The following is a 20,141-nucleotide window of genomic DNA, read 5'->3' on the forward strand; positions in this document are numbered from 1 at the left end:
GACATTACAAGGATGCAACATTTGAGAACTGCAGTCACACTGAACACGCTGCACGTATCGTACTTCACCTAGGCAGATAGCAGTTAAAAACAACATAAGGCATGACTAATATTCTTTTCAAGGTCATAAACTTGCTTATTTTGTTCAATCCTTTAAATCTCAAAGCCACGGAAGGTCTTGGCAATCCATCACTCTCTGCTTCCACACATGAAAGTTGCCACTGAGCAAATACATCAAGTCACTTCTATCTCAACAGTGTGCTTTATGGTTGTGTAATTACTGGCCCTATTTCCAATTGCTAATTCCAGTTGCTCAAAAATCAAGGAGCCCTCATATTACTGCAGAGCTATAAAAAAAGACAAGACGATGCAAATCTCATAACGAACACTAGGAGCAAGAACACGGAGTGTCTCACATAGCACTGCAAATCATCACCCCAAGGCTCAAGGTACCAGTTACTTTTGCAGTGTTACATACAGGAGAGCAGAGGAGGGAAATGTGCATCACTTACCTGAAATCCCCTTGGGGAAACTGGAATGTTTCTAGGGACTCTCAAAAGGAAGGGTGCTGTGATCCAGATCATTAGTCAGTTTTTCTGTCTTTCTTTGCTTACATTTGTGTAAACTTCAGTGGGGCAGTGAGAAATCCTGACAGTCCCAGGTAAGTACACGGACAAAACAGTTGCAGAGTTGGTGCAACACTGCATATACTGATTTTGTCCAACAGCAAATTTTACTTACTGAAGGGCACAGAAGATTTCAGTGAACATTTGAGACTGCATGAATTCTAAGCCATTTACCTGAACATTATTCCAACACCTGCGTTTCTGCTCTTTCAGGCCATTAGTTATCCTGATTGCAACTGGAGAAAGGACTATTTGTAGAAGGCTGACCGAAAAGCCACAACTAAGCAGCAATTCCTGCGTTGTCCAATTGCATTACTTCCTCCTCCACTATAAGTAGCATCAAAACAGCTACAAACACATTTCCAGCACCCCCGGTATGAGTCTTCCTTTTAAGCCGTTCCCTTTGTAACACAGACGTGCCTCACTGCACACAAGTGGGATGGAGAGAGATGGTGAGTCATGCCATCAGAAGAAGAGACCCTCTGTTCAAGGCTATCGTGTGGGATGGAGAAGGTCACTCCTGCTACCAACAGGATTTTCACCGTCAGGAGTTAGTGTAATTTGCATTATTGCACAGAGGAAAACATGCAGTCAATCCCTCTTTATTTGGGGTATTTCTCAGTTACAGGGCAACCCGAAGATGCATAGCATTTGCATATTTTGGGATGTGTTACAGACGCAAGCATCTCTGCACGCAGGTGGCTCAGACATGACACCAGCCCTATTTTGGGAGGTAAACACATCCCAGAGTCAGCCCAGACGGAGCAGCACGCAGGCCCGCGAGCACCTTCAGCCCTTCCTTCTGGCAGCATGCCTGCAGGCTGCGTGCATCCCAAAGGCTCCAGGACAGGCTGGTGCCCACGAGCTGACCCAGTGTTGAGGCACGCTGATGTCTCTGTGCCAGCTTTTATGTACATCAACAATTTACCTAACAATCCTGCTGAGCAACAGGCGGCTTGTGCCTTCGTATCCACACATACGATATACTCACCTGCAGCCGAGACAAGCCACCTAGCCACAGAGGACGTGCTGTACGTCGCTGATGCTGCTATGCCAGTCACATGCTAACTACAGCTTATCTATGCTGTGTTTATTACATGTATCTGCAGAAAGGAAAACAGCCACAGCAAATCCAAAGAGCCATTACTTCAGCAGGTATTACGCACACAGTTACACTGCAGAAAATTAAATTTTACCACAACACAGAGATGTTCTTCTTAATAAAAGTCAAGCAATCATATGAATTACAATGGAGCATATTCCACATAGCAGCCCCTTCTCACTGCAATTAGCTATAAAGTATCCTTTAATTGCTCACTTTGAAACATGGCTCCCCCTGCTTTGTTTCAAAGAAGAGAAAGAAAGCAATTAAAATCTTTAATGAGTGCCTGCTGCCTGCGCCCTAATTCATGGGCATTCTAATGTTCAACTTGTGTCTTTTGAAAGGAGACATAATTGCCAGATCCACTGCAACCCAGCTATACAGAACAGCAGCATGTTTTACAGTGTACTGTAATAATGTAATTGGTGTGATTCAATACTAACATTAAGAGAGAAAAACAAATGCTATGTGTGTAAGATCGACAACAAGCCTTGGAAATCGTGCAATTGATGCCTCTGCTGCTAAGAGGTGGGAAATACTTAGCCCACATCCTTGGGTCTCTATTCTCTGCAATGGCACAGATCCATTCACATCTAAGAGGCTGCTGAATTTCCACCTAAGGTACTACCAGCACACAGCATTTGAAGGCTCTCCTCACTAACATACACAAAGAAAATATTCAAGGTTGACCACAAGGCTGCCGTGAAAACAGGAAGCAGGTGGAACAAGGAGGAAATACCACACACCAACCACTCCCAGATCTGCTCTTACAGAAATAGCACAGCCTGCTCCCACTCAGAGCAGAAGTGCAGAAAATGAAAATGTAGTGCCTGTACGAACTGCGTGGCATCTGTCTCATTTCTGGTAGGCAATAGCTCACAGGACCCCATCTAGATGTCCAAGCAAAATAGCCCATGGATAAAAAGGGACCGGAATGCTGAATTTCTCTTACCCAAAAGACGAATGCAGCAGAGTAAAGAGTTTTGTCTGTGTCGGCAGCAATTGCACCTAGGATGAGTAAGCAACTCCATTTCTACAAATACCAAGGAGTCATAAACAGTCATAAACACAAAGCAAGCCAGCCAGTCATGTCCCCAAAACAAATTTGTGCCTGTCCGACCTACTGAGGAGGCCTGGCTCACAAGTGAGTATATTAATTTTACATATTGTTCTTGGTCCTCCTTTCCCTCGATGTAAACACTTTCTTCTAAGCAAAATGTGGCCTATCACTACAGACAATCAGAAAGATACCTATTACAAACGGCTGAAGAATTATGGTCCAAATAAACAAAAACTATCAGCTGTTTTCCACTATACCGCACAGGCATTTTGCAAAGCATATCAGAGACGCAAATTATCCTTGGACGGCTAACATGGGAATACTCTTCTCCATTTTTCCTTTTGGTCAGGCATTTAGTTATAAATTATGACTGTCATCTCTCTCACAGGTGTATGCTAATACCTACTCTTGTAGCAGATCTAATTCTGGAAATACCACTGAAAGCAAGACAGACATGACTCCCAGCCAAAACAGCCCAACATCCCTAACCAGAAGGAAAGGAGGGAAAAAGTAATGTAACAAAGGCAGCTTTACGTTTGGGTACTGTCTTGGGTTCCAAAGTCACATATCTGCTATCAATAATCTGCATTTAGAGTTATCTTCCAAGAATTTGCATCCTCCCTGTAAGTTTGTAAGAAAGACTGTCTACTACACAGCAGAAGAAGAAAAAGCTGGCTAACCCATCTTCTGGGACTTGCAGTTGAACTGTTGATTCACAAGGAAATTAACAGGGGCGGTATATTTCCCACTAGAAACATCCTGCAATCCATCTTCACAGGTCCCAAATGCCCAGCTTTGCCTTGCAGACCAGATACTGTCACGCTCATTATTGTAAGCACAGCACAGTGATTTGGCAGGGACCAACAGAACAGGCAATCCTGTCCTCGGCTGGCTCCTTCAGCTGCCTTAGTCCCCCAGTCCTCAAAGAAATACTTGTGACAGTCATCCAGCTGTTGCATCATCACCGGGCTTGGTGTCATTCAAAAAAAAAAACACCATAAAAGCAACAAGAGTTTCTGCTCTTTCACCAACCCATTTGTTGGCCAGGATTACTGTATAAAGTTAGGAACTGCAGAGTTAATAGGTTTTTAATTATTTCCGTGTTTAAATATAAACAGGTTAAGTCTTATTCCCTTACAGGCATGCTCAAACCCACAAGTTTTTACTCTCACCAGTAAAAAGACCAGGACAAGTCCCAGTATCTTACTTTCCCCCTCACCATCTGTTCTGTGCTCTCAGGCTCTGCAAGATCAAATCGCCTTTAGGGATTCAAATCAGAGATAAGATGGGGATGACATTTCTAATCTTTGTTACACGGGCACTGAATTTATTAGTTTTGGACACAAGGAGCTTCATTTCCACTAGTACTGAAGTGAACAGAATCAGCAAGGTAACCCTTGCTACCTGGGATGTTTGTTGGACCACACCAGCCAGGATCCCTAGTTGTAAGGGCCAGCATTCCCAAGGACTGAATTAAAGATTTTAGACTATATTTTAGACCTTAGATTCAAAAAGGGAAGGTTTCTAAGTGCAAATAAAGAAATTTTACTTCAGAAGTATGCATCAGAAGTCACAGAACGGTTCCAATCCTTGCTCTGAGAAACTTCTGGCTGATTTCAAGGGGCAGCAGAGTCAACTTAGCAAATATTCCTGGGAGCGGTTTTAAAACAAACAAAACTGCAATGAAGGATCAGTCCTGCCAAACCTTCCCCGGTCTACTCACAGCAACACAGCAGGCCCAGTGTCCCTGATGGCAGAACCAGTGCCACGGTGCAGAGAAAGCACACGCAGCAAGCCACCGCACGCTCGGCTCACCCCAAAGTTGGTCTTGATGAGTTAAATATAGCCAGACACAGGTCTAGCCATTTAAAAATAGGCTGGTCCATCTTTCCAGTGCTCAACAGGAACACATCATCCTGCTGCAGCCTGAGCTTGCAAAGGCTGGCACAAGCTGGCCTCCTCCCGGGTTAGAAGGAGAGCATTTTTTTCCTCTTACCAACAGCCCGTCCATCCTATAACTCAGGCTGTGCACATGGAAGGAGAATTTCACCATGAAACCTCCAAACCCCCTGAAGACAACAGCCCTGGCTGTGGTCATCTTCAGGCTGCCTGATTTGTTTCACAACATTCCTCCTTCACTGTCCGCAGAGATGCCTTAGCTTAGGAAGATAGGTTCCCATTTTCAACAGGACAGAACAAATACTAGACGCCACTTGGGAGAGGGCCATAAGGAAGCAAGTTGTTACTCTAAGGGGGTTGATATACCCACAGAAGCATTTTCAAAGCTATGAAAAAGTTTACCGTGCTACTTGATTTTTAAATACTTAGGCTTCAAAGCAGAGTGAGTGAAATACTGAAGGAGTGCTTAATTACCACTTTAGAAGACATTCTCATTTCATTCCACCAGAACATGCAAAGCTGCTCCCTTCAAAAGCAATGGAAATGGGGTAAGGAAAGCACAGGCAGCATCTTGAGCCAGAACCCTGCACCGCTGACAGGCAGAGAAGTCAGGAACAGGCAGGTGGAGCAGTGTTTGGTTTCATAGTCCTGCAGAAGAATTAGAGCAGCAAGGCTATTTTTTCTCTTTAAAAATCAGACAGGGAAAGTACAGTTCTGGTGAGTTTTGCTCTGACAGAGCAGTCAAAGCGTCAGATTCTGGACAGCTCCAAACAAGTCAACCTAATCATATATTTCTGTTTAATTTCAAGGGGTTCTTAGTGGGAGTACTGAAGATATGCCCAACCCAGCCAATATCTGGGATCACCAACCATGTTGCTTACTGGCCTGCAGAAACATATCATTATTACTTGCCACCAACACTCCCTCAAGGAAGGAAAGTGTTTATTCAGTCACCATCATGTCATGAGGGAGACCTCAACTGGAAATCTGCTTCTTGTTAACTTAGTTTCCATAAGATTCAGCAATTAAAAAAAAAAAACAAACACCACAACAACAAAACAACCCACACATCTCCAGATGAACAACAAACCTGCACATGATAAAACTCCCTAACTTACAACAAACAGCTGTAATAGATGTCTTGTGTCATAAATAAAGCAAAATTTCTTCTGGTACCACACCAGGAGAACTGCAGGAAAATATTTATGTGTTGCAAACATTTATAAGAATCAGATTGCTCCTTCTGTTCTTTCACTCAGAAAGCACGTCCCTGTCACTGCTAAGTATTTCTAAACACAGCTGTATTTCTATATACTTGTCCTGTAGTTTTGTTAAAACAGTAAACAAACGGCAGGCCTACTGCTAAGGCAAGAGGAAAGCAAAGGCTCAGGTGTTCCATTTCCCCCAGAATGGAGCCTGTTATGGTGCCTGCAGTGCTCCACTACAGGACCTTTGCTTACTTAAGTACTTCATATGCAGCAGATCAAAACACCTTGCACCTACCTCCAGTTTGTATGTACAGACGACAGCACTTACACACACACATACTTACTTAGTGTTGAAGTCAGCACAGCAGCCTAGCTCCTATCAGTATCATTTTCACACTGCTTCATCCATAACAGCTACAGGATCAGTTTGCCGTTTTACAAGCTACTGGATAAAATGGTAACTTTCATTCCCCTCAGCAGAACAAGACTACAGTGCTCAAGGTCCCATAAGGCCTTTTCAGCTGCGAGGCCAGCCCCAGAGAAGGCTGGAGCTGTACTATCAGTACTATCACTGCTCCAGATCCCTCCTCCTGGATCGGCCCAGACAAGCCACGCTGACATGAGTTCTTCTGATTTTATCAGAAGCCTAACACTGCATGTGCCATGCTACAGGCCCCTGCTCCAGGAGGCTCCACTTCTAATTACAAAAAGCCATTGAAACTGCAATGCAGATATACTCCAGAGATTTATATTAGAAGTCACCAAAAAGTCTGAAGTGTAATACTGCTCACGTGATATTTTAAGTCAATTTAGTATTCTGAGGTGGTTCTACCTCCTCATTTTTGTCCCAGATTCTAAAAGCAAACAATATTAAGATGGCATGTTCAGAGTTTTGCAGGAAAGGGGAGAGACTTGAGCTAGAAGAAACAGAAAAATTGAAGAAAGCTAAGAAACCAAAACAAAACAAAGTTCCCATGGTATTTTTTTTTCACCTAACCTGAAAGCTGTTTTTTAAAGTTCCTAAGAGGGTCACTGATGCGCTGAGGTTTCCAAACCTCACTTTAAGTTACAAGTGACCAGCCAGTATTTAAAGCAAAGTAACATTTTGTACACCACTTCAAAATACACTCCTTACAGATTTTCTCAGTTTGCGTCTTCTCAGAACATAGAAATGATTAAATGTTACCTTGCAGTTTTCCATTCAGTTGTTCTTCCCCACCATCACTGATGTTATAAATAGAAGAAATCTAATAATACCAAGGTATTTCATTATGGTTGTCACATCTACAAGTGACGCAATCCCCTGAATCATGATCATCAGAAACTGCCAAAGACCACTCAGGACTGAAACAGCTAAAACACTATCCCTACAGACTAAAAAATACAAGCAGGTTATTCTATCTTGCAAATACCAAACAGCAGGCTCCATCACACCTGGCTTTAGCCAGGACTCCCAGTTCCTCTCATTCTTGATCCATAAATCCACAGACATGTTCTGAATGGAAACATCTGTCTACTGGTAATGTACCTCGATATCAGAAACTGCAGGCAGCTATGCTGAATGCAGGTATTTCCTTTTCTTGACAATTCCCCAAATCCTTCACCAAAGTTCCACCTAATAAAAGTGGTGCCACCAAGAGAAAGAAATAGCACTTCCTGTTCATCAGAAAAATCTTTGTTCATGTAGGGAAGATTCTGTAAACAAAACCAACCAGAGGACTCGATATGGAAATCTTAGATACTCCTTTTGTGCTATTACTATTACAAACTCATTTTTGGCTTACCATGGATTCACTGATTAAGAGGAGAAGAAGAGCTTCTTCTACGTTGTCCCGGGGGCAGTAAACGCTGAAAGAGAAAACACAGTTTTCTGAGGAAGGTCAAGAATTATCCTCTCCGCCTCTCTTTCTCATTTCACAAGAAGAGTGGTAACTTGAAACATCTCATACATAATTCATTTGCTAGGCAATACCTGCTTTTTCAGGTTCACACAATTAAAAGCTCTGAAACATATCCTAGATGAGCTATTCTGAACCATAAATAGATTATTTCTATTTCGTAGCAAAGACAGCTATTTGGTTGGATTTTCTTCCTTCCTGGGGAATAAACAAACACCAAAAAAGCAAAAACAAAACAAAACAAAAAAACACATCAAAACACTCAAGGTTTAATGCTTTATTTTTCCCAGCGGGCCTTTTGATGAGAAGTCAAAACCAAGAACACACAAAACTACCACATCAATCAGTGACATAATTAGCAGTACTGAAGAGCATTCAAACACTCTCCTTCCTTTCATCAATAAACCAAAATAAAAAAAGAATGCTTACTTCTCTTCTGTGTACAGCTCAGGCTTCCGACAGAGCAGATTGCTAACGTAAGACTGATCTTCCTTGTTCATGAACTCAGGAAGAGGATCAGATAAAGGGCTCCAGTAACAGTCTTCGCTTAAGGAATGGAGAAGTACTTGGGCTAGCTGCTTGGCTGCAGTCTAGAGATCAGTGAACAGTAAAGAGAAAGATGCATCATGAAGCCTTCTCAAACACACGCACACAAGATCCCTCCCTACGTCCCACCTGGAGAAGCAGATATACTGACAGCATTACAGTACCTCTTTTCAGAAGCGTAGAGTAGCTAAAGCTGCCGCTATAAAGTCTGCCACAGTGGCAGTTGCTTCCCTCCTCCAAAAAGCCCACCCTTCTGCATTTGCATGGTCTTGTTGCAATGCAATAGTTAAAAAAATAAAATAGCCCGACAGGAAGGGACACATTAATGAATGAAAACAGCTGATTGCCACCTGGACTTTTGAGACAATCTCGCAAATGTTACTATTTTAGAGCATGACGACACTCCACTGATTTCTCAGCCTCAAAATTTTGCATGCAAGTCTCAGCCCAGAAACTACTTCTGCCTCGGGTTTAAAAGCACAACCCTGTAGCCATTAGTGAGTCTCCAACTGCAGCTTTTTACAACTTCATCTCTGTATTACTTCTGTTTTTTTTGTTGTTGTTGTTATAATAATGGAGGAAAGAGAGAAGAGGTTAGGAACTTTATGTTGAGACAACAACATCCCGTGCCCTTTCTGGCCACTGAGCGCCCTTCAGTACTCGATTTCCAGTTCATATCCATAGCTGGCGAGCTGGGCCCAAAAGGCACCAAGCTGAGTTGATTTTGCAAAACTATCCTTGGCATTTGTCTCTGTTTAGACTCACGTAATAAATCTCTAGCTTTTTGCATTGTAAACAGATGAACATGCAAACAAGCAGAGAGAAATCAAAGCAGAGGATCTTCTGGGAGTTCTCAGAAGCGCACGACTCTACGCTGCAAAACAAACGTAGCACAGCACAGAGGCAGACTGAAACTTCAGCCCCTCTGACCTAATGCCTGCAAATATTTTTGAACTTCTCTGACTACTGCGTATGTATTTTACGTGCAGTTCATGCATTATGATAAGGTAGGAGGCTGCCAAGAGGCACTCCCTTAAATGCCAGGGCAGGCATGATTGATAAACTGAACCATTACGACACTTGAGGTGTGACATCTGTAGGACCAAACAAATCGTACTGAGGTTAAAGAAAACTCAGGTCATCGGATGCAGAAAAATAACCTCTTTTAATACAAGATTCTTTATTGTCATCTACCTGACCACACACAAAGTCACTGTGTTAGCCTAAAACGCAGCCACACTAGCGTGTGTGCTCACACTGTTTCTGTATCACCAGAAAGAGAGGTCTCATAGCTACACCTAGCAAATGGCAAGCTGATCTGAATATATCGCAGTGCCTTAAAGAAATGTTGTCACGTACAACCCCCTGGAAACTCCAAGACGTTCCCTGCGCTTCCACTGACAAGTTACAGAAAGCCTTCTATATCTAACTACTCTTTTCTATGCTTTTTATAGCAAGTAACCATGAGCAAAATGGCCTAGGGCACTGTGGCATTAGCCAGTATCATTTTACCATCTCAGTGTGTAATTATTTAGTCAGTTTTACCCTAAGGAGCCACCTCTCCTATATTTTTTTTCCTACAGCATTAGAGGGGAGGGAAGAATATTATGCCAGCAACAGAGAGATCTTTACTGTTTCACACAAAAGTAGGAGTACAGTTTGTGATAAGCCTTTCAAAAAGCAAGAACCAAATACTTGCAATGCCTTCGATTTTAACATGCAGTACAGTAGCTGTGTAAATTAGCTTCACTCTTGTTTTGAATAAGACCAAACAAACCAGAACAGGCCAAGGCTGTGATTTATGTTATTACTGCCTTTGGCTAAAAAAAGCATCATTATGCTTGGAGAACACTGTGATCCCACAAATTAGGAAGACGAAAATTGCGTGTTTCACTTTCATGCTTGAAAAACTTGTTTAATTAAGCACGTTCCTCCCTTTGCCCTCTTGACAGCTCTTTAAAAATAAATAAGAAAATGTAAACACAACTTCCAGTAAAAGAGAAGTCCCAGGAAAAATCTACTGGATGAACACCTTCAAGTTTCCCCTTAGGAATAAACCCCCCAGGGGTGCTGGATAGCTATCGCCAGTTGTGTAGGGACAGGAGCATTCAAGTGCCACATTCTGCTGTGGTACAAGAACAGCAGATGGTTACACTCATTTCAGCATAACGATAAAGCAGATGAGCAAGAAAATCCCCTGAGTCCTGATCTCAATCTGGGAAAGGATGTGACCATTTGAGTGTGACAATTATTTAAGTCACCTCTTCTAATTCCCTGCACATTATTCCACGTGCATGTGTATTCTCCACTAGGCAGAGGTGATCCCTGGACAATAAAAAATTCATTTCAAGAACAGAAGTTCCAAAACATATAAATGTGGGAAACCTACGCAAAAAAATTACCCAGGTTACCCCTTCTGCTCATGCTTTCACTTTAATTTTGCATTTGCATATGAAATAGACACACAGATCAATCCATCCATTGGAACCCAGCACTATCCATCTTCAAAATGCTGAGCTAAACCATGCCCACCTCTTCTCCAAACTTCTCTGGAATTACACAAAACACGAACAAAGATGGCTAAACTTGTTTCGTGTTTAGTTCAGATCTGTGTCAACACTTTTCAGGCTGCAGAGTTTTCATTCATGTTCTCAAGACTGCTCTTCTCCATGCTGTTAATCTTGTTACATCCTGAGTAACCTCAGGACAAGATCTCTTCAAGTGGAGGTAAGGAAGGACCATCCAAGTTAAACTACACAGTTAAAGAGAAATAAGATTCTACATGATTTCTTTACTAGAGGCACTCAGTATAACAGGATGCAGAATGCAAATACAAAAGAAAAATCACTGTGCTACACTGTATTGAAAGGAGTTTTACATGAACACTGAAGCACTTGAGTCTAAAAAAGCCCTGTTTGTTGCAAGCACCAGAAGTACTTTATGTTGCTTCTTGCAGAAGTGAAGAGGTGTGCATGGACACACTGAAAAGCAAGAAAGCAAGACATTATCACCTGGGATAGCGCTATCAAACTCAATACATCTCCATTTATATCAGTTAGAAAATGCACTGGAAAAAAAAAAAGTATCCCATATGCCCAGAGCTGAAGGCTCAGAGGTTTCAATTGGATAGCTCTCTGAATTAAGTGCATCACTAGACACATCACTCCCAGAAGTATTAAAAAAAACAAACACAACAACAAGCAATCAAGTGAGGAAAAAATTGTCCAAATGCAATGGTTAAAAAACAGAGAATTCCATCACAGCGGATGACCCCCACCTTCCGGGCTCCCATTCACTCCCCTTACCATTTTGAAGGTCTGAGTAGCTTTCGTTTCCACAGTCCGTAGTATTTCTCGCAGACTCCTCATTCCTTTCACAATATTGCTAAGGGGAAAGCAGAAAAAAATCATTAAAAAAAAAGAGAAAGAAAATGAGCACGTTAGAGGAAATATTTTCATGGTGCACCAAAGCTGGGCAACAGACTTGGCATTCGAGCAAGCCAACAAAACCACCACTGAGCGTGCAGTAGTGAGACGAGTCACTCTGAGGCAGACAGGACAATATCACCGAGCGAGGCAGCGACTGTAGCATGCCTACTCCAGATGGCTTCCTAGGAGAAGATCACATTCACATTTGAGGAACAGAGGGGACATTTGGAAGCTTTTCATAGTTCATATTTATAAAGCAGATGCTTCTTCTTAAAAGCATCCACATCTCCTCTTCATACACACAGGCTGCACTGCTTTGAATTATAGTGAGCTGATGGGATGCTTTTACGTGACAATTCCTTTTAGGTGGTGCTTAAATGCCTTGGGTCTGATGGCCCAAACACATGACGAAATTACAGTGGTTTAAACAGCTTACTATTAGGCACCTAAAGTTGCAGGAACTGTCTGCAAGCACAGCTTAACCTACAATGAAAGTGGGTTAGGCTGAAAACAATAAATCATATTCTGTGTACACGATGAGCAACTAAAGCGGTCTAGTGCCAACCGGTATCTTAACCCTGTGTCTGAGCGCTGGAAGAGATGGAGAGAGGAGCGGTTAAACACTAGACATACTAGGTAGCACACCTGCAGCTTGTAAGGCTCTTCCATGTTAAGAACAAAGCCCTGGCACCACAGTAACTCCAGAATAGTCTAGCTCACTTCCATTGAAGGGTGGAAGCTACCCAAAGAATTACAAGCTACCAGTAAAGCAGCAATGCTGTACTGAATTAAAGACTTCCAGATAGGGAGTTGTACTGGTGTATTAATTGCCACTGCAGCTTATTCCGATAAAGTTTTCTGTGCAAGCAACACCTAGATTTCTTAAAAAAAAAAAAAAAAAAAAAAAAACACAACACAATCTGTTTCTGTGACTCTGTTTTAAATTTTCAAGGTAACGAGTATGGACCTTATTTGTGCCTACTTTCATGCACTGCAAGCTTTCTTGTACTCCAAAATCCATCCCTAACATTCAAAGGAACAAAAATATTTTCTGGGGAAAAATAATGTAAGTTAACACTGTTTATCTGGAGTAGTGGCTACACAGAATGCCACCCTAAGGCTACAGTCGCCAAGTCATGATGCAGATGTATGGTCTTTAATCCAACCAAGACGCATCCCAAAACTCTAAACTTGGAGTAGAGCATTCTCATCATTACCTAACTGGTGGTAAGCTACAGACAAGCACCAAAGTAAGGCAAGATAAAAAAACAGTGGTGATCAGCTCCTCTGGAGAAAGTCTGATGCTGTCTTTTTTCCCCTTCCACTTTCTCGTAGGTGAAAGATGCACTCATAATTTATCCAGGAAAAAATTCTTGAGGAAATTTCTGTGAGCTGCACTGTAACACCTCAGCAAGCACTTCACTTACATGGCCAAGACACCCGGTGCATTTTTGTGGGTCTAGAAAAGAACATACACACGTGCATGCAGTTCTGGACCTTAAACTGAGGAAAGCAATTAGGCATGTGGTGATATTTACGCACATGAGTAGTCACACCACAGCCAACGGAACTGTTCACAGACTGTTTATTGCCAGATACTCCAAAACAAGCAATTCCCCCAACTGAACAAAGAGCATCTGCCCAATGGTTCCCCTCAGTTACTTAATGAGTGCTGGCACGTCCTGTACTTCCTTGGGCTCCCTAAGAGGCTGGGAAGAAGAGTTATGCTGTACAACAGTTTCACAACATTTTCAGAAATGTATGTTTAGATTTCTTGTTATGATAATGGTCAGTTTTGTTAAAGTGCCAATGAATCTATTCACTAGCAACAGAAAGATCAGTGGCTATTTGCAAAGCCGATGAACGCCACATTTGGCGTATACTTAGAGGAAAAAATTCTTAGAGGATGTGCTAAAAAAGAGAGACCATTTTCTTCCCAGGATACTGGAGAGCCATTTCAGCTCCGCTTTTTAGACAAGGCCATAAACCAAGTCAACGCTTCATAGGAGAAGCGCTGTGCTCTGGAGGGACGGGGAGAGGAAAAGGAAGGAATGTGAACCACTGAGGTGAATGGAAGAATAAACAGCAAGCTGCTGCCCTTCTGCAGGTAGCTGGGGTTGAACATGAACTACAGGACAAACACCTTCAGCAGAAGGCAGCAGTGCCCAGCAGGCAGGCAGGAGGAGCACCCAGCACCTCCCTGACAGGCACTTGTGTGGTCAGGCTCTCCCAGAGGGCACTCGCTCCCGGCTCTGAGCTCTTAAGTCGGAAACATGCAAAGCATCTGTCAGCAATACCAGTTCTACAGGACTGAGGATTTGCTTTGGCAGCCTGTATGTTTTGAACGTTATTGAACATTATTGAGCTGTCACAGGAGACAGTACACCTGCCAGCAGCTGGCAAACACACCCCGCTGCAGGAGTTTGCCTTTCCCCTCAGTGCTCCAAGGCACTGGAAGGCCAAAGAGCACACACACTTCATTTTAAGCGTATGAATGCTACTCATGGCTACAATGAACTTACTGTTCCGTTAACAGATGCCCCTCGTGTATTAAACGTGCACTCGATGAGGTTTCTGAAAATAGAACCTGAAGAAACCAAAAATAAAAGGAGGTCTTTGAACAGAAATAAGTGTGCGTAGATAAGCAGATGAGGGTGTAAAAATAAAACCCTTGGCAATCCACAGTGAATCCATTTGATCTTGTCTAGATCAGGAATTAAGCAATTCTGAGCCCCCCCAAGACTGGGACGGAAGACTACCTGGAAATCCAAGGTACTGTTAGCTCAAGTCAGGGCACCAGAAGCAAACATTAAGTCACGGAAATTAAATGAGCTGAAAAGACTCCACAGGCCCCTACTGCACTGCTGGGATGCCAGAGAAAGAAATCAGGAGGAACAGGAAGACAAAAAGCACGTGGTCATTAAATGAACTGCCTTGGTTTTAACCACAAAGGTAGCAAGAGAAGTATTTTAAAAGCCATGATGAAATGTGGTTTAGGATTCAATTACATTTAATTTAATATAGAAGAACAGAAAATCGTGAGTACAAACTGCGACAGACAGCCTCTTGAGTGGCTCAGTCCAGCATGGCATGAAAATCCTTTTTTTTTTTTTTTTCCACAGATACCCCCTTATAAAGGGTAATTAATTACCAAACTGTTAATTAGTCACATCACATTTATGTCATATTGTTTGACTAATACTACACAAAATTTTAAGATGAGGCAATTAAGAAATACACTGTTTTCTGTGCAAATTGATGGGAAAGAAATACAGATACTAAGCAAAAGTGGACCCAAAAGTAGGCACCGGAAGATCGTGTTCTTATCCCCATGCATTAACTGTAAAAACCTAGGCACTAACAGATGGAAGAGATCATCTTCACATGACTGCGTGGCAATTTGCAGAGCCACCTCTCTGGGGGAAAGCACACAAAGAGCAACAACCCCGTTGCCTCTGCAAAGCTCCTTTTGCAACGCTCACAGGTTTCTAAAAATTCATACTCTCTCCTTCAACAGCGGTTCATGCGCAGGCATAAAATGCACCCGAAGACAACGACCCCAGATTCTTATGAAAGACACAAGACAACTACAGCAAAGAACACAACATTTTCCCTACGGCAACCTAACAAGTGTGACCAAAAAGAAAAAAAGACCACCAAAACAATAACAAAAGCTTAGCACGTTCCTAGTTTCATCCAGTAGACAGTAAGACTCACTCCCAAATTAATAGCTGCCTTTACTAGGTGCTAGACTGGGAGGACTGAAGAGGAGATGAAGGGCAAGCAAGCCCATATAAATTCCTCAGAAAGGATTAGTATTCTGGCAGAGACTGTCCTACCTTTCTAGATTAGATTCCACTGCAAAAATAACACATACATGAAGTTCCTCTTTCAAAGTGCCTTTCAACAGAAGACTATAAAATTTCAAAAAGGAAACTGAGAGTGCTAAAAAAAATGACAGGAGGAAGGAAGAAAAGAACTGTGTAAGCTTTCCCTTGTAGGCAATTTCATCAGGGTTTTCCAAAGTAATTCAGGTCCCTGACTTGAAGGCTCATAAAGAAACCAGATTTTTACTAAGTGTTCAATGCTTATTTTTTCAGAAAATCTTTTTCTTCAGAAGTGCCTAGAGCTTCCAAAACCAACAGCATCCTCTGGAAAGCCCTGACATTTTTATTTACACACATACTTCAAATGCCATTCAAAGAGCAGCATAGAAATAGCCATTATCTCGCACAGGTGAAGCCTATTTGCTCTAAGCAAATAAGAGCATTTAGACCAAAGCCCCTGTAAACACTATAAAATAATAATACCCATTCAATACGAACTAAAGGCAGTCAAGGATGAGCCTAATCTTCACAGAGAAGTCACTCAGACATCAGAAGGAAACAGAACCCAGTGCAAACACTAACATGGAAGACGACAGGCTGCATCCCACAGTACGACATCTGCCTGCCTATTTCTGCATCCACAGCATCAACACCGGACAAACAGAAGAAAGCTTTCTTGGGAGACAGAAGGGCAAACTGCAGAAGTGTGCTTTCAGCACCACGGTATTTTTTAAGTAAATATCTCTTAACAGCTCCATGGACTGGCACAGCTGCAGGACTTGCTGGTCCTTACAGCATGCACCTTTGCTTTGTAGGGGTGTGCATGAGCGAGGGAGGCGCCTTCTTTTCACCACCATACACTGCAAGAGCAAAGGGTGTCCACGATCATGCTCCAAGATGATGCTAGCAGGAACAAACAAGCAGGGCAACACCACTCCTATCTCTCAGCTAACTTGCCCAAGGAGACATCAGCCCTCATAAAGGAGACATCAGCCCTCATAAAAATACTTATTATTCTTTCTGTGCACAACTACCACTGGGAAAGGACATCCCACCTCCTAGGACCTATCCCCCATCAGCCTGGGAGATCAAAGGCCTATTTCCTACCTGGACGAGCTGAAAGCAGCAATGTTTCTTTGAGCCGCTGGATACTGGGTGGAGAGATTCATTATATACATGAAAAACCTTCTCCCCTCACCCAACCCCCCCTTCCTCAATATATCCCAATGCTGCTTATGCCCTCTCGTGGCTGAAACTGCACATTAACACAAGCACAGGCGGCAGAAACAAGCTGGGGATTCCTGTTTGTCTCTTTTTCCCCCTATTGGCCCTTTAATTTCACTGGCTCTTGCTTCTGATTTGCACTGAAGAGGTACAAAGCAAACAGAGCTTTGTCCTTGCCACAGCCAAGCCAGCTCCGAGGCTGTTCTTCCACCAGGAGACAGCTACAGAGAACATTTTGCTGCTCGTGCAGCAATTCAGCTCATAATCAAAGCAGTGCTTAATTCACACATGTATTTTGGTTCCAAATTGTTCTCTAGTAGTTTTTTTTTTTCCTTTTTTAAAAGGCTATCATTAAAATAACGTGGGAAGGGAGCAAGTAGGGCTCCCAGTAACAGCTAAAACAACCCACTAGATTTACTGAACGGATGAAAGCTGAATTTAAAATGCTGCTGAATAAAAGGCACACAAGTGAGCTCGTTATTCAAAAGGTGCCTGGAGGACATCAGTGCCATATGTTCTAAATGAGATTTTATTTTATTACATAGTTAATGAGCTTACTGGCAAGACCTGAGCTTTTGTTTGCCACCAAATCAGCAAAGGGCAAATAAAGCCCACTCTTTGTGCTACAGGTGGTCAACCACCACCTCACATGGGAAAACCACGTACCTCTCCCAGATTACCGAGATGATACCGAGACCATGCCTTATACTTATAACCTCCTACTTCTTTACACATAAACTTGTACTCGGTTGACTACACAGGTCATTCCATCACGTCTGGGCTTTGTGAATAAAGCTTTTGGGTTAAAGAAGACTTATCTGAAGGCACCTTGCATGGACATGCTTGCAAGTACAGCTTCACTGTATGTGTAGGTTTTTAACCCTGGCTTCACATGAAACAACGTAGAACACCAAGGATATTCATAGTTGCATTTAAATCGTTATTGGGGGGGGGAAAAAGTAAGAAAAACCTGAACAGAAACAGTCCCTCCTCAAACAGAGCCAAAAAGAGGTATCTTTTTTTTTTCCTACAGAAGAATTTAAGCTGTTTTTTCGCTATGATTTTTTCCCTCCCTAGTTTTCTTTCTTCTCCTTCTCCCCGTGTTTTTTTTTTTTCCCCTTTTGTCTCCATTTCACTCTGAAGGACGAGTGAAGAAAAGGAGATAAAATATCTTTAGGAGTGAAGGTAAAAAAAAAGACCAAGATGAAATACTTTCAAAAGATAGTTTGCTTAAGAAAGTTTACAAAACTTTGACCAGTGATGCTACACAGAGCAGTGAGAAATTTGGTATTCCTTAAAAACAAATGCGATAATATGCTACAAACACAGGAGTAGGGAAGGAAGAACTCTTACAAGTATTGTTTACAAGTGGTGAAAGGATTGTCTCCATATGGCAATCCTTCCTTCAACTAAATGGAGTTTAAAAAAAACTGCCTGATTTAGGGGTCACTATGTCCTCACCTACAGCATCTGAGGGTGGGCACTTCCTCTAGTAAAACCACACAGAATTGGGGTTTTGATCAGGAAATTAAGACCTTAAATAAATAAATAAAAGAAACAACCCTTAAGACTTAACTGAGCTCTAAACCAGGTCCTGTGGCTGAGCATTTAAGAAGAACTCAGCAGCGTTTAAATTCCACTCACTCTCTATGGTCAGACTCCCCTCAACTCCACAGGGAGCAAAACTGAGTCAAGACAACAAAACTGTTCTACCCCACCCTACTTGTAGGCCCGGACAACTGAGAATTAGGATGGGGTGTGGGGAAGGGGAGCACTACGAAAACCTGAAGCGAGCCAGTAGCAGCAAAAAAAAAAAGTCACAAGAGAACATATGAAGAAAAAAGCTTTCATCTGTTCTGACACAAAACATGCAGTACTATCTATTTTTATTAACATCTGCATCCACCTACCCCTTCTTTAAATGAGTCACGTAGGCACTCTGTAGGGCTGCTTCCAGGAAGTAGGACAGTTCAAACTCAGAGTACGTCATGTTGCTGCCCTTTATACTCCTTGAATGTGTGCTGTTTAAGGTCTGCAAGAAAAGAAACCAGTGGGATTACACACAACTCTCTGAACTAGCCATTTCCTCATGAGCCAGAGATATTGCCAGGAACAAAATGTTAGCTTCAACCTTCAGATTCCTCCTCGGACTACTTGAAAACTTACCTTCATCAGCTCTTCAAAAAACCTTCCAAAGTCAACTTTAAAATAAACTATACAGTGACATCCATGAAACATTCTGTGTGCAATGTGAGTTTTGAAGCACCACCCCTTACTACTTTACACCTTCAATAAAGTGGAAAGCTACACATTAATATCGAGGGCTTCAGAAATACTACTCCAACCACGCAGATCCAGCATCTTGCACAGAAATATAAACACCATGTTTAACTGAGTCTATCCAGCTTAACATAATGTAAATATTTGTAAGAGTTAGTAAACTCTAAGGAGCATCAATGGAAGCATCTTAGTCTTTGCTCTTTTAGCCTTGCTTTGGCTTCCTTAGGAACCCTCTCTTCCAGTATGGCTAACAAACAGCCTTCATTGCTGGAAGCTGAACTGCATAGACTCCCCAAAACAGGAATGGAAATGGACTTTGGGTACATGAATAGGGAATCCTGCTGTATCCCTCTGAGTCCAGAAGATGAATGAATTACTATTCAAACTCTCTCCCTTCTTGGCATACAAAAATTGTCAGTAAAAACATTTACAATGCCCAGTACTGGCAGGAACTGGTCCTTCCGCAAGGAGAGGGCAGTACTTAATTTTAAACAAAAAGGTAGGTTTTTCCTTACAAAAAACAGACCAAATAAATTGTTATCTGGCTTTCTTAATGGATTGTTGTGCATGTCCCAAGCTTATTTTTCTTGTTTGAATGCAATTAAAAGTAAGATCAGGAACAAACACACACCATAGCTACTGAGAAGAGCAGAAATATCTGGTCAGAAGGTCAAAGGCAGTTAAGTTACAGAATAATAGGTAACATTCATTGCCTCAAAGATGCTTGTGTCAAGCACAATGCATGGCAGAGGACAGGGTGTGAAAACTTATGGTGTGCCCCTGCTAAATGCAAGTAGGCGAAGTAACAGAGATAGAGATCTCTAAGCATGTGCCCAGTAAATCAGTGGCATGTATTACAGCTCAGTGCAGAGCTCACAGTACCCGGCATCCTAGCCAACCACTGACTAAGCAGTTACTTGATACTGATCCAGGTTGCTCCAGTTTCACTTGGAAAAGGCAAAGCATTAGCAATTAAACTACTATCGTCGACCCAAAAGGTTACTTTGAGCTCATTAGGGATCTCGATACCCAATGCTGTGTATC

The 20,141-nt window shown here is 42.3% G+C and overlaps 1 protein-coding gene across 3 annotated transcripts in view; it reads right to left on the reverse strand.

Annotated features, from left to right (window-relative positions):
• The window catches only part of TTC7A (tetratricopeptide repeat domain 7A), a 169,190-nt gene that overhangs the window by 129,119 nt on the left and 19,930 nt on the right, over positions 1 to 20,141 (reverse strand). For 2 of the 3 annotated variants that reach the window (XM_035320722.1, XM_035320723.1), the window contains 4 exons: positions 18,728 to 18,849; positions 11,644 to 11,722; positions 8,222 to 8,382; positions 7,679 to 7,742 (listed from right to left, as the gene is read on the reverse strand). In XM_035320722.1, coding sequence (XP_035176613.1) covers positions 7,679 to 7,742; positions 8,222 to 8,382; positions 11,644 to 11,722; positions 18,728 to 18,849 — 426 coding nt within the window. Of the gene's footprint in view, positions 1 to 7,678; positions 7,743 to 8,221; positions 8,383 to 11,643; positions 11,723 to 11,821; positions 11,845 to 18,727; positions 18,850 to 20,141 lie in introns of those variants that run through there. The other variant, XM_035320724.1, reaches the window with a different exon arrangement.

This window comes from Oxyura jamaicensis, chromosome 3 (genome assembly GCF_011077185.1).
Source record: "Oxyura jamaicensis isolate SHBP4307 breed ruddy duck chromosome 3, BPBGC_Ojam_1.0, whole genome shotgun sequence".
In the NCBI taxonomy this organism is placed as follows: domain Eukaryota; kingdom Metazoa; phylum Chordata; class Aves; order Anseriformes; family Anatidae; genus Oxyura; species Oxyura jamaicensis.